This window comes from Mytilus californianus, unplaced genomic scaffold (genome assembly GCF_021869535.1).
Source record: "Mytilus californianus isolate M0D057914Y unplaced genomic scaffold, xbMytCali1.0.p SCAF_1, whole genome shotgun sequence".
Classification (NCBI taxonomy): Eukaryota; Metazoa; Mollusca; class Bivalvia; order Mytilida; family Mytilidae; genus Mytilus; species Mytilus californianus.
Genome location: NW_026262581.1, coordinates 127258116 through 127273607, shown reverse-complemented (window position 1 = coordinate 127273607; position 15492 = coordinate 127258116). Strand labels below are relative to the sequence as shown.

At 33.7% G+C, this 15492-nt stretch overlaps 1 protein-coding gene across 1 annotated transcript; it reads right to left on the bottom strand.

The window, feature by feature from the left end:
• Window positions 1-880: 880 nt before the first annotated feature.
• Window positions 881-14931, bottom strand: LOC127733662 (NACHT and WD repeat domain-containing protein 2-like). The gene is made up of 7 exons (XM_052242980.1): window positions 14608-14931; window positions 12903-12991; window positions 9491-9610; window positions 8428-8640; window positions 8039-8183; window positions 6378-6952; window positions 881-5661 (listed from the first exon to the last, which is right to left on the bottom strand). Exons 1-7 carry the CDS (start codon window positions 14729-14731, stop codon window positions 1687-1689), a joined length of 5241 nt encoding a protein of 1746 aa, XP_052098940.1. The 5' UTR covers window positions 14732-14931; the 3' UTR covers window positions 881-1686.
• Between the last annotated feature and the right edge of the window lie 561 nt (window positions 14932-15492).

Here is a 15492-nt window from a genome sequence, read left to right as displayed (position 1 = left end):
TATCCCCTAACGACTGGCCAATAATAACCACACCGAATGCCGAGGATGGACGTAGATGCTCCGGTAGAGTAATTAGGTCCTCCTAAAATAGTGATTACCTCCATATAGCTCATGAATAGTAAATTTACGATGATAAATCATCTTGATTCAGTTATAATTATCAGTTATTATGTTGTACACATATAGATATAAGAAGATGTGGTATGAGTGCAAAGGAGACAACTCTCCATCCAAGTCAAAATTTATAAAAGTAAACCATTATAGGTCAAAGTACGGTCTTCAACACGGAGCCTTGGCTCACACCGAACAGCAAGCTATAAAGGGCTCCAAAAATTACTAGTGTAAAACCATTCAAACGGGAAAACCAACGGTCTAATCTATATAAAAAACGAGAAACGAGAAACACTTATGAACCACATCAACAAACGACAACTACTGAACATCAGATTCCTGACTTATGTATGTATTATTATAAGTTATCTCTGCATTATTTAATTGTTCTCTGTACTCTGTCATATTTTTCATATATGTATATACCTTGTTATTTTGCTAAAGCAATGTTGTTGCTAATGCAATAAAAATTCATTCATTCATTCAATTCAGTGACAAGTTGACTGAGATAATCATGTGTCATTGAAGTTTACCACACTTATCGTTATAGATAAACTTGTACGATTCGCGTTTGAGTGGATATGTTGCTGCCCTGTATAATTTTCAATCATTATTAATAGATTGATAACTAATATTTAACATATTGATAAACATCAAAAGAAAATAGGCTGGATATACGTTTCTTTGGGTTTATTGGGTTGTTGGGCTGCTGTCTCATTGATGTATACTCCTTATTTTCGTGTTTTCACATCACAAATAAAAACTACACTTACAGTTACGTAGATTTAATAATAAATATACAAATATCACAGACTTTGGCTTCTAATAATTGTATAGTAAGAGCACTTGTTTGGTAGTTTCAATACACCAATGAATATAGACTGGACTGTACAGTGACGTTTTCGACATATACGAAGCATTTATAAATATAACCACCTGTCTGTTTCATCAACACCACTTTTCGTATATCTAAGAAAACGAATTGTATACCAATAGTCCAGATATGGTATCTTTCTTTACCTGCTAATTATGACATGACTACTCAAGAACATTACAGTATATATTTTCATTGCTAGTACTATTTCATTAAAAAGCAAGGACAATCGACAGAAATTGACCAAAAGCAAATGACACGCTGAAATTCGGCGATGCATCTCGAATATAAAATAATCAATCAATTTCCATAAAAAAATTGTATCAAATATATATATATATTGCATTAAAATCTTCTATAAAGCAAATTTACTTGATCGAAGTGATAAAACATGAATATGGAAAAGATATTAAACTATTATATATAATATATATTTTGATAAACCCAATGACATATCAAATAGGCTGCTTTAATAAAAAAAAACTGTCTTTCTACTAGGTTGTTCTTATTTTAAAATATTTCCCAGATATATCAATCATAAAATTGGAAAAAATGAAAAGTTATTATAAGTTGTGTTGAGCAATGCATCCCACTTTGGAAAATAGTTTATAAAAAAAGATGTGGTATGAAAGTCGTATACATAGAAAACAAGTAAAAAAAACCCGAAGTTCCTGAACATAAAAATAAGACTAGACTATGAATTACATAACAGAACATGTTTTAGAGTTTGCATTAAGGTACAAAAGCGTATCAGAGCTCGGCCTTACTACCGGTATGTGTTCCACTTTGTTCAAGAGTATTCTTTCTTTTGGTCCATTGCTCATTGCAGATGGGGGACGAGACAGGTTTGCTTCACTTGACACTTTATCCCACGACCGGGACATTCGCCCATCAATTTCACCACTGTTTTCGATTTGCCTACTGCCTAGATGTTGAACGATTGATTCTGGATCATCAACTTCAGGGTCAATAATGACGTATGATGCTATTGTTCCGTCTTCACACCCGGCTATTATAGTTCTCTCATTTGGACACAATTTCAACTTGCATAATCGGGAATGAACGTCGCAGGCGGCGATTACCTTTCCATCACGCACACGCACTACAAGCAGTTTTGTGTTGTCACAATAAACAATAACGTTACCATTTAATGCCGTCAAGCATGGTTGAACCCCAATATCTGTTAATTGTCCAATATAGTCTTGTTGTCCTATGTCAAATATATTTGACTGGTCGTCGAGGCAAAATGAAAAGTCGTCGGCAAAAAGAATGCCCCTATCAACTCTTGGTTCATTTGGCATGAATGGGTAACATATGCTTATCAAAGACCCACTGCAGATGTCCAGAATCAGAAATCCGCGACCCATTCCGGATTCACTTGCGTAATAATTTTTATTGATATCATCACTAGATTCATAAAGCACTGCAATGGTATATGGATTGTTCTTGCAAGGCATCAACTTCAGTATCGACCCAATATTTACAGAACCTTCGAAACTTTCAGGTGTGAAATACGCAACCTTCATATCTTCTTCCATTGAAAATGTACAGATAGTTGGAGTATCATAAGCTGCTTTTGTCTGTATGTGATCCTGTGCTGTGAGAACTACTAAATATTTGTCATCATAGGTCAAAAACGGTTTGTCAAGGACGAATTTCAAAGCCAATGGATGAACGTATTCATGGAAAGCATCGCCGATAAATCTAAACATGGTGACGGAGTAGGGAGCTTGATATTTCATGTTTTCTTGTGACACAAACAAAATGTAAGACTCTTGATGCGGAGATATACAAAACCCGACGGCATTTCCAAATTCCTTTATAATTTGTCTTTCCGACATATCCCATAGTTTGTTTGAAATATCTTTCTTTTTGGTTGATGTAGATACCAGGGCATAACTTCCGGTTGGAGTTATAGCAAAATCTTTTACGTTGCTATCATGTGTAAGTAAATCCAACATTACGCCACTGCACATGTCGATTACACCTATTTCGTCGCTACTTTTGCATACAACATATGCAATCGAGTTGTCGGATGTGACTTGGACGTCAACTATTGGTCCTGATAATTTGTCAAGCATATCGACTTGATTAACGGCATCACCTATATTCCAAACTTGTATCTCGTTTGAGTGGTCCAACTGTGTTACGACGTGGCTACTCTTTTGACAAACCATTAGCCGTGCAATAATACCAACTGGTGCTTGTATTGTAGTGATAAGATTGCCTGTTGAGATTTGCCAAAGATAAATGTTTCTAAATATTGTGCCAATAACAAATTTACCATCTCTTGAAAATTCTGCTTGTTTATAGTTCAGTTCAACAATATTCCTTTTGGGCAGTTTGAATTCTTTTGGAACATCCTTTGGTCGAGGAAACCTAGCAACAACCCGTTCATTGGAACGTCCATATACCACAATGTTCTCTAGACCTCTTACAAGCACCATCTCGTCATTTGGTGAAATGCACAGATTTTGAAGTCGGTCGTTAGGCATGCCTTCATCTAGTACTGTTTTATAAACCATTTCAACTGACCCACGGTGCAAATGAATGATAGTTAATTTCGTTTCCGATTCATTGCACAGATACGCTCGGCATCCATCTTTGGTAAAGGCCATTGAGGCTGGTCGATAAGCTATTGCTAGAGTATAAATATGTTCGAGTGAGTACATGTCGTAGGATAAAAGAAACTCATTAGAATTGCAGAACACAAACTGACCATCATTCGAAATCCTACACATGTCCGAACGTCCATCTAGACAAATGATCTGTAAAAATTGGCAAGACTCTATGTCGGCTATGCACAGATAACTTACATCAGTGGTTACTAACACACACAGTCTGTCATTTGTCAGACAAATGTCGCTTATCTTGTATTTCTCTTTTGGTTTCACATCGATGTTATTTAGTACAATTAACTGACCAATGAACTCTCCCGTTTCAGATTTGTGAACTTTAATGGCTTTTTCGGTCACATGGTCTACAATAAGAAATTTTGCACCGTCAGGCGTAACATAAAGCGCACCATTTGATGTAAAGATATTCTTCTTGGTTTCACCTGTGATCATGTCAAATACGTGTATGTATGGAGAATCACGGTGCTTTGACAGAAGAAATCGTTCATCTTTCATAAAACGGAAGTAATCAGACGGAACTTCGGTGCTAAATGTAAACTGAAGAGAGCTTCCAGGAACTTGCAAGTAAGAAAAATTTGGTACCATTGCACAGTGTTTTAAACCGGCCGTATCACACTGATATACTAAAGCTTTAATGTTAGGAAGATTTTTGTAGTAAGGTAGGAGATGCCCGGAAATCTCAGGTGCCATATTATTGATATCAGTCTCGATTGTAGCTTCTGCAACACGCAAAGCTTCCTCAACTAAATGAGCCTCCACACCTGGGTTTAATGCAAAGTCTGCAAAAATATGCTGAAGTGACAAAGCTTTCGTTTTGCTGTATATCCATTCATAATTAAACAAAATCAGTTTATTAAGTTCATCAAATCTCTCTGCTTTATACAAATTTCTAGGTACCTGGTCGTACATCCGGCGATTAAATCTTACTGGACTGTTATCAAGTTGAAAGGTCAAAGGTTGTTCCGGTACAAAACGTTCGCCGCTGGTTCTAGACGCTTTTATCACTGTGCTACATTCATGTGCCATTGGTGAAATGGGTTTTGGTTTATTTGCCCATGTTCCAAGGAAATAATCGGCAAGCAAAGAGTGGACGGTCTTTACTATGCTTTCATCTTTCATATATCGTTCTCGAATAACGTCCACAAACTGGTCATTCCGCCAATAATAAAATGTTACACCATTTGTTACTCTCTCTAAAAGGAACCTATTTATTGCTTCCTTTAAACGCAGCCATTTAATAAACGGTATACGTCTTGTTGGTGGATGGTGCGTGACGTAAATTGCATTTAAAACATCGTCGTCCATTGAAAGAACATCTTCCATTTCAAGATCTCCTAATCCCGTCATTGATGCCACCAGATAGCACATTGCACGGGAAACTAACGTTGTTCCATGTTCCGTTTCTAATTCATCGAATAATTTATTTATTGCATCAACAGTATTTTCTGGAAAAATAACTTTTTCCATCGTTTCAGTGGATTTCAATTGACGAGCTTTCTCAGCACAAAGACTAATGTAAAGAAGACATGGATGTTTTGATAAGGCATTACGAAAAGCCGTTTTCTGCTGATCGGTTATTTTCCGTCCATATCGAAACAGAAAAAAGTCAAGTGTTAGTTCACATGATTCAAGATCTAAATCTTGAAGTTCAATAAATGACGATTCATTTGTAACAACGTCTTTCTTCAACTTTTCCAGGATTTTGTTAGAAACCGGATCAGTTGTTAAAATGATTTTAACATTTGTTGGCAAATGACCAGGTAACCAAGACAACATGTGAGCATTGTAGTCCTTTGAAATCTGTTCTATTCCATCCAATAGTATTATCAACAGTTTGTCATCTGGGATATGCTTTAACAAATTGTGGAACAGGTTTTGTTGGTCTTTGAAATCTTTAGGAATTTCGTTATTCTCTTTTTCCAACGCATCTAAAATCTGGGTACATAGACTGCTTAGCAACTGTTTAATATCGGAACTCCTAGACGTATACCCAACATACCGCACGACAGTTATAGCATTCTTGTTAAACACTTCAGGTATCTGAAAACAGAAAATAAGAACTGCATTTAATCAAACTACATGTATTACGTAAAATTGTTTACTCTTATTAGTTATTTTCGATTTTAAGTTGCATGCATACATTGCTTATTAATATGTTTTTTAATGTTTGATTGTTGGCTAATTAACGTCAAATGGCAAGTGTTTCATGCATATTTAGGACGTTTAAATGTTTGTGGAGAATTTACTAACATTCTACTGAACATTCATTATTAATCGAAATGAGACGACAGTAAAAGTCAACTGGAACTGAATAATTGTGATCTTTTAAACATTAATGAAATTATAAAAGTGCATGTAGAATAGTTCCATTTTAAACGGAATTACAAGCACAGGCACTTGTCTTTGAAAAAATATTTCCTTTATACCTTAATATAACGTGCTATATCAAGTACATAGGTAAAAAAAAACCATTCAGAGACAAGTGGCTGTGATTACAATGGAAAAAATATATTTGATTGTGAAAAGTGGTTTTTTTTTTTGACGAACTGTCTATTATCAGAAGATAATTAATACAGATGGGTCTTTATATTTTAAATTTAATAAAATTCGAATGTAGAGATAGAACTACACTCATCCTTTTACCACACGATTAAATAAATAAAATCATGATTACTTGTAATACTTGAGAACAGTAGTCCTGGATACACGCTGCTCATTTACTTATTTCTTGAATTATTTATCGGATTATTACTCACCTCAACACACAACTTAGAAATCAGTGTACTTTTTCCAGATCCTGAGGCGCCATGGACAACTATGGGGTGGTTGTAAGTGTTTTGGAGGTAGCTTTGTAAAGCAACTAATTCGTCAGCTCGAACACAGAAATCATCAGCTAAATCACGACATCGCATGAGATGACTTAACGCCTCTTCACATATCTCCGGCTCTACGTCAACTGGTAGTTTTGAAGCCTCGTTGTCAATAAGAGTTATTAATTTGTTTTTAAAATTATCACAGAATGATTTCAAATAATCTTTGTGTAGTTCAGGGCTGATGACATCATCGTATCTCCACAAAACGTCGAATGAAGTTGTGTTGTTTTCTGAAACTAGATTTCTGAGTCTGTTTGCCATTTTACTGAGCAGATGACTGGATACTGTATCGGTCTCATACTCTTCTGTCTTGTCGTTGTATAATATTTCAGTGAATATTGGAGCTTTTGGGTCATCTATATAATTTGTCAAGTCTACAATTCTTCGTAATAGTACAACACCAAGAGAAGATGGACATCCACTTTCTTCAATTCCTATTTGTGTTTGATTTTCAAATTCTAAAATATTTAAACAGAAAAAGCTTAAAATACTATCCAATCAGCATTTCAAATTAAGATGAACAATTTGATATGTATCATATATATACTAGATATCACTTGAAGTCAAATTTCAATTAACCCCCTATAACATATAGTTTCAATAGACTTTTACACCTTCAAAAAAAGTTGAAAAAATGTACTTGAAATTACCCATTTAGTACCAAATAAATTAAAAGTGTATCCTAAGTCTCATATAGGGGTGAACTCAAGTTCTCCAGAAGGGTAAATAATTCCTGTTCCATTAGGGGCAACCTTCGTGTTGCTCATTGCAAGTATAAATATTCGGTGATAAGTCGCATCGGTGATATCACAAATCCAGGAAATATGACTAGATTGTGGCTACGATAGATGACCAGTGGAACTTATCCGTGATCATTTGTGACAAAGATAATTCAAACTTATCCGTGATCATTTGTGACAAAGATAATTCAAACCTATCCGTGATCATTTGTGACAAAGACAATTCATAACTTATTCGTGATCATTTGTGACAAAGATAATTCAAACTTATCCGTGATCATTTGTGACAAAGATAATTCATAACTTATTCGTGATCATTTGTGACAAAGATAATTCAAACTTATCCGTGAACGTATGACAAAGATAATTCAAACTTATTCGTGATCACTTGTGACAAAGATAATTAATAGCTTACCCGTGATCATTTGTGACAAAGATAAATAATAGCTTACCCGTGATCATTTGTGACAAAGATAATTAATAGCTTATCCGTGATCATTTGTGACAAAGATAATTAATAGCTTACCCGTGATCATTTGTGACAAAGATAATTAATAGCTTACCCGTGATCATTTGTGACAAAGATAATTAATAGCTTACCCGTGATCATTTGTGACAAAGATAATTAATAGCTTACCCGTGATCATTTGTGACAAAAATAATTAATAGCTTATCCGTGATCATTTGTAACAAAGGTAATTTATAGCAGTCAACCATTATCCCTTTAGAAACTAGAAACTACAATTAGTATCACTTTAAAATGTCTTTTACAACTGTTATCAGGGAGATTGACCTGATGCATACCTGACATAGTGTACTTTTGTTTAGTATCGGAGTCAATTAGACCTTCGAGGTAACAAAATTCTGCTCCTTTATTCAACAATCTTTTCATCTCAGTTTCAGCTTCTTTCCATTCTTGATCAGCTTTTTTCTGCTTTTCCTCGTCGCTCTTTAAGATAAAAAATAAAAGCATAAAATCAAAGATCTCATAAATATTATTATTGTAATTAAATCCCTGATGTTTAATTTGATTTGAAATAGAAATTCTAAAACAATTAAATTAATCTTTAAATACAACTTTTAACATCTCCAGTGGCAAATAAAATGAACATACATTGTAAGGTGCATAAAGGGACATTTCTCCTGTCATTGAGAAGCACCAAATAGTCCACCTAACATATGTAAATGCTTACTGATAGTATGTCCGGAATGACTGAAGCGACATCTTGTAACACAAACACAGGAGCAATGGAGTTGTTGTCCTTTATGTACCACTTATCCAGTATTGGTGCTGCCCTTGTTTCTCTACCCTTGTGTTTATGGAGTACCATTCTAATAAGGTCATATTCCTCTGCCGGGATTGACGTCTGCAACACTTTGTCGCCATACCTCTGACCAATTATAGCCTAGAAAAATCAGTTTTGTTCTTTAGTCAGATATAAGTACTCTCATACTGTAAACATTCATTTACAAATAAAAACGAAACAATCAGTGTATCAGTACTGAAATATTCTGTCATTACCAATTTTTTCTCATTAAGTTGAGGGTGCGTGCAATAGTGTGTCAGATTTAAATAAAACTTTTACAATAAGGATATTATAGATATCACTAACTGTTCAAAACGTTTAATAGATTTATAACATATGTATATCTGTATTGTCGTAGTACACGAATGTAAGACTCTAATCTGAAGAGTTTGATATAAAGTGGCGTTTCTTACCAAGCTATTTGCGGTAATATCATTTATAAAGCAAGCAAATTTGGCAATTGTCCTTCAAATCGTTCTGCCAGGCATATTATATTCATTGTTAAATGTGATAATTATACCGCGTATATATATTTATATCAAACTATACTTATTCACAGTTCAAAAATCGACTAAAACGTTTCTTTTATTTTTCTTGAATTTGGGCATTGCACAAGGTCATATCTTCCTGCAATGTATATGATGATGCTGTTGTGTGAAATTAATCCCGAAGTACAGTAACCGATACAAGAGTGTAAAACAGCATGATTTCTTTATCACGGCAGATCGTTGAAAGTCTCTTTAAAAGTTATTCATAGCTCTTCTAGCCTCAATGCGATTAAGAGCTAAATAGATTATAGTGACTTATATTAAAGGCCATATATTTACCTCCACATGCCATTTGATTTCCTCTGTCATTGGGTAGCTGTCTCATTGATCCTTAATATCTCCTCTTATATATAAATATAATAAATGAACAAAACAAACTATAAATATACACGGCCACTTACGACAAACGTAGGTCCAGCGGTATATCTTTGGCATCGTCTTATTTCACGAAGTTTGAAGTCTGTAAGTCTTTGGTCTGCATGCAAACTATCTGTCGGTAGACCCCAGTCCAGATCTACAATCTAAAACATAAAGGAAGATGTTCTGTTTATAAAATGATTATCTGGACATAATCTTTTTGCTTGTATACACAAATTTATAAAAATACGTATTTACAAAAAAACTGTATGCGTCAGTCAAGACCAACAATATATAATGTAAAACCATTGAATGCTATATCTATTTAAAATATTACTATAGGAAAGACCAGAAATTCTGAAGATATGATGACCATCGAAGCATTCATAATATAAAGGAAAGGAAACAATTAAAACGGCTGCAACAGATGATCCCCTCGCAGCATACTTAACGAGATATGAAAACCGAAAAATGGAACTTGACCTGCATTTTATTTTGGATTCTAAAGCAGAAAATATAGCACTAACAAATAAGATTCAAGTGAAAATAAAAAGTGATACTACATGTATCTTGTCGAAACCATTAAATATACCAATATACCATTTTGAAGGTTAAACTTTTACTCTAATACGGTAAAATTGCAATATTTATAGTGATATGAAATTGTTGCATTACACATGTAGTTGTAAGTTATCATCAGGAAATTGTTCTGACCCTCAGTTTGAGATCTTTAAAAGAGTATAACGGTAATCGAATAACGGCAATTGTCTAAATCAACCTCACTTGTATTTCATGACTGGAATCATGTTGCAAATTACATGTAAATACTATATACCTTTCCCATTAAAAGATCAGGACGAATAAATATCTATACTAACACAAACACTCAATGAATCACGCATATATATATTGTCTTGATAGGGCGTTAAGCAATTTCCAATCGTTCAATCAATCGACACATTACATACATTTACCTAAACCTAGTCCGTATGAAGTTAATGCAGTTACATGCATTTTTATGTCAACACTTGTATTTCAAATTAGTATAACACCTTTAAGATATATTATTGAGTTTAACTTTATTTATAGATTCAACTGATTTTCGTAGATTTTAAACCATAGATAACGTTGGTGCAGGCATCTGATTAAACTCTATATTGAATCAAATTTAAAATGAAAAAAGAGGCTACAGGTCATAAAGTTATACATTTATTGAATTTTCATTGTTTTACGTGTGTGAATTACACGATTTAAAAATCCACCGCATGAAAAGATTTATACAAGACGGCAATGTTGTTAAGGTAAAGAGAAAACATGCTGCGACGTTTCTTATTATATCCATATATAAAGAAAGTTTCTAAATCAGTACGTTTTGTGCTCAATTAATTTGATAATGGGGTTTCCATATAAAATCCATCAAACGTGAGCTTAATAAATGCTTAAACTTGTTTCTTTAGTAAATGGAGAGACGGATGGTTCTTGGAGTACAATTAAGAGGCAATCAACGTTGTTATTCTCGGGATAATTCTCTCTTTGTGCGTATATATAAGACAGCAAGCCGATGAACACATAAAAACGTTTTCATTAAAAACCTCGTGCGTCATGATGTTGTTGCTTTTTTTTTTTTTTTACAAATTCTCAAGGTTTTAAGAACCGAATAAGCAAATTTTAGAAAAGGAATGCTGTGATTTACAGCTAATACATTTCATCTTGTTGGTTGAGAGCAAATCACTAATCACGCAAACATGAACGAGACTAGCACCTTGCTTGAAAATGCATAATGAAATATGAGGAAGCGACAAAAATTAAATATACAGTTCATTTAGGTAAAACACCAGGGAATCGATAAGTGATAAGTCTGAAAATCCTCTGGAAACTGTTTTACAGTATTTTCTACTGAGAGAGACAAGGTTATATTATTTCTAAGTTCCCAATCACCCATGTGAACCTGGTTCACCGGAGCAGTGGACAAATGTTCTTCGTGGCATGTGTAGAGCTCAAATGCGCACTTATTGTGATCCGAAGTAGTAAATTACGACGAGATTTTATTTTTGAAATATAATATGCATTATATATTCTTAAAAGAGGACAAATAATTGTCAAACAGTACGTAGATAAGTGGTAAGATTTGTAGAAGTCTGCTAGACAAGTGGTAAGATTTGTAGAAGTCTGCTAGATAAGTGGTAAGATTTGTAAAAGTCTGCTAGATAAGTGGTAAGATTTGTAGAAGTCTGCTAGATAAGTGGTAAGATTTGTAGAAGTCTGCTAGACAAGTGGTAAGATTTGAAGAAGTCTGCTAGATAAGTGGTAAGATATGTAGAAGTCTGTTAGATAAGTGGTAAGATTTGTAGAAGTCTGCTAGATAAAGTGTATATAGCTGTGACATTTGGCTGCTGTAAAGAAGGGAACATAACATTTTAAAGGTCGGACACAGAAACGTATTGATGGAGAAATGTCGGACACAGAAACGCATTGAGGGAGAAATGTCGGACACAGAAACGCATTGATGGAGATATTGACAAAACCTAACTTAATCAATTGATAGATTGTAGTTTGATTAACTTCCAACAGCAAATATCCTAGGTATTTTCGGACTGGTATATACAAATTAAACAATAAATAGTTTCAGGACACAAATTTTAACACTCACGGACCCTACAAGGGGGTTCTTTTAAATGCAACAATGTAATATCCATACGCGTGAGATCCGATTTGACGTTCCAATTTCGTCTTGAAGTTCCCTTTAGAAGGGTCTTACTGTCGGACTAGAGAATTCCATGCTGTAAATACACTTCTATACCCTAATTACCCTTGAGGGTTTTCGCCTTCATCGATTGTGGCATGAGGAAAATGTATCGATGGTATGATTTATTTCAAAATCAATTTTGGTGAGCTTTAAAATGATTGAAAATGTTCTAGACATTTATTGATCGTGTATTACTGACTGACGTCTATATGCCATATATCTCCTGTGTCCATTTGAATTCTTATGTTGTATTTTGCTGGCATAATGTGATCATAAAAGGTACATTACATCATTGTTTATTATAGGTGACTTTTATTGATATATCTAGACAGAAAATACTAAGGGGAGGAAAATGTCTCTACCAAGTCAGGAATATGACAGTTGTTATATATTAGTTCCGTTGGTTGATATGCTAGTAGTAGAGCATTTTGGTTTTGTCAGATTTAATAGACTTTCCCCTTTTTTTTAAATTTATCTTGTGAGTTCTGTATTTTTTTTAATACTTATTTTGCATTCTTTTGTTCATCACATTCTTACAGAAGATAAATTATAATACTTGTAAAGAAATCATTCTGGTCATTCTTCACTAATTAATTTTGAAATCTTAGATAGAAACTCCTTTATTGACGGTCTTAAAATGCCTCGAATGCTTAATAGTATTATAATTAAGTCTTTTGACCTAATATTACAACTTAAATCTTGTTTGTTACCTGGAATTCCAATCCGTATTTCTGTCTACAATACTGTCGTAACTCAGGGTAGACTTCTTTAACTAATGTATTCCTTTCTGTCACTGTGTCTGTTTAAACAAAGAGAGAGGTGAGGCACAATGTAAAATTATCTCTGTATCATACTATATTCCCAGTTACCTTCTCCAGACATAACTGACGGGCAAAAAGACTGGAATGTTATTGTTTGTTGGTGTTTAACGCAACGTTCAGTGATTTTTACTATATCATGGTGGCAGATTTTTTTTTATTGATTTCAACCGGAGCCCCATGAGATATATAGTATTTCTTTGGCTAATAAATAAAAAAAATCGATCCTATTCTCTATTCTCGTGTTGTATTAAGAACTAAGAACCTATTGTAATAGCATTGTTTTAAAGATTAAGATATCAGGGGGACGGATGTGTGTGAGTGTGTTTGTTTGTGCAGTCTTCCAGTAAAATAATGGGTTCAGATACATGAGACAATATTCCGTGAAGATTGGCACCGACAATAAAGTCAAATTATCAAACAAAGCAAAAAGGTTGTTTTTATTACTTTTGTAATGAAAGTCACAAATGCAACTAAATCTAAATATGCATACATTAGTATTGACACTATATTTGGAATCTTAAATTTCAAAGCAAATCATCTGTAAAACTAAACTTAGTCGGTCAGAAGTAGTAAGCAAAGGTTAACACACTTGAAGTTTTCATGAGAAAGTTTTAAATTTGAAGTTCAAATATACCTTTTAATATTAATGTTTATTCACATTTATTACTTTTTGAAATTGGTACTTTATGTTATGTATTGACGGAGTGCCAAATTGTTTAGTTTAAAACATTAATTTAAATTTTCTTTATTTGAATTTAAAGGGACATGGTAAGACACTGTTGACAACACACATCGTCTTAAGGTGCTTCTGTTTCATTTATTTTCTTTGAAACTTATATACACACTACAATTTAAGTAGAAAGTTTCGATCCTTGATTTACTATAAAATCGTTATTAAGCCTGGAATGGTCTTGAATCACGTGAAATTCAAATGTAGACCCAAGTCCAAATATATACATATTTTCCACATCTCCTTTTATTCCTATCTACATCTATGTTTTGCTTACTATTCCACAAAATGATCTCAACTTACTAGTGTAAACTAATTTGAAATCGGACTGAAAAATTTATCTCATTATACTAAGTATACAAAAATAATTCGCTCAAACCGATATTATGGGTCGTCTTAAACTTGCAGCGAGGTGATTTTGTTTTTTGCTCCGTGTTGAAGGCCTCGCTGTGACTTTGAGATGAATAACAGCAATAAAAGCGCCGTTCCTTTGCTTTTTGTGTTTTTTATGTGCATGTACTAATTTTGTGTCATGGATAGATACCATATGTCATTTCTTTTCTATTCTAAACGTTTAATTTCAAAAGGAAAAAAGGGGGAGAATAATAAAGAACATGGTAAAAATTAACTCTGTAAAGAAAATTCCTATAGTGCTGTACATTTCAAGACTTATCTCACCTTCCTATGCTGTGTAAATGCCATCAATTTATTTACTGCAAATATTTATATCTAATTGCCTTAGCAGCTTGTCATAGATTTTATATTACATGACCTTTCAGTAAAAATCGTTAAATATTGACAAAAAAAAGTATTTTTATCATAAAAGCAGATTGCATTTTACAACAGAGTGCATGGTCGTCTTACCTTGTCCTGTGGAGGCCAGGAAAACTCGGACAACTTTTGGTGGGATGTTGGGAATCTCATATCCTCGTAGATGTCCCGACAAGATCGCCTTCACCGGAAGATGTCCTCCATTTGTCGTTGCCATTTTGAATGAGCACCCTTATGTTATGGGTTCCTGAAATCACAACTAACACTCCCTTTTTAAGTCATCAGAAAAACTTCATAAAACAAAAAACCGACAAAGCTTTCAAAACACCATGTTTGTGTGAAATTACACCAACACGAGTATGTCAACGACTCGTTAGGGCATGGATCAACGGTTGCCAAGGACGCTTTGAATCGAATTTAAATGTCTCAGGTAGATGGCTCGTAATTTTTACCTGTCCCAATCAACCGAGCGATTCTATAAAATATACTTTCAATGCGATTTGAATTTATCCATAAAAATATCATGTAAATGGCTTTATGCTTCCTTATTTGATGAAAACATATAGATTTACATTATAAATCACTTCTCTAAATTTAAATATATTTTGTATACCGCATATTGATTAATCTAATCTTTATCATTTCTGTCATACGACTTAATTCTTTAAATTTTAAATCATTGATCGATATTTCTATTTTCAGATTTCAAAAGTATAAGTATTACTTGTGGAAATGTTATTTAAATTGTAATATCACACATATAATACGTCATGCATAACTCAGCTCATACAAGAAACCAATAGCAGCATTACATAAGTTTTATTTCCGTTTCACCTTCATTACTCCAAATAAAAGTAATTAAAAAAGCGCAACTAAATTGGCATGATCTATTGCCGACTTATTATAATGAATCGCTAATTAAATCACGTTAATTACCGAGACGTTTTCTAATTGTATTTTTTAGATAACCAATCAATT

What these genes read in the sequence shown, in the direction of transcription:
- LOC127733662 (XM_052242980.1), bottom strand. Translation starts at nt 14,731, where the DNA reads ATGGCAACGACAAATGGAGGACATCTTCCGGTGAAGGCGATCTTGTCG. An exon ending in CCTGGCCTCCACAGGACAAG is followed by an intron (nt 12,992 to 14,607) that starts GTAAGACGACCA and finishes TTGTTTAAACAG; the next exon opens with ACACAGTGACAGAAAGGAAT. An exon ending in AATACGGATTGGAATTCCAG is followed by an intron (nt 9,611 to 12,902) that starts GTAACAAACAAG and finishes TTTATGTTTTAG; the next exon opens with ATTGTAGATCTGGACTGGGG.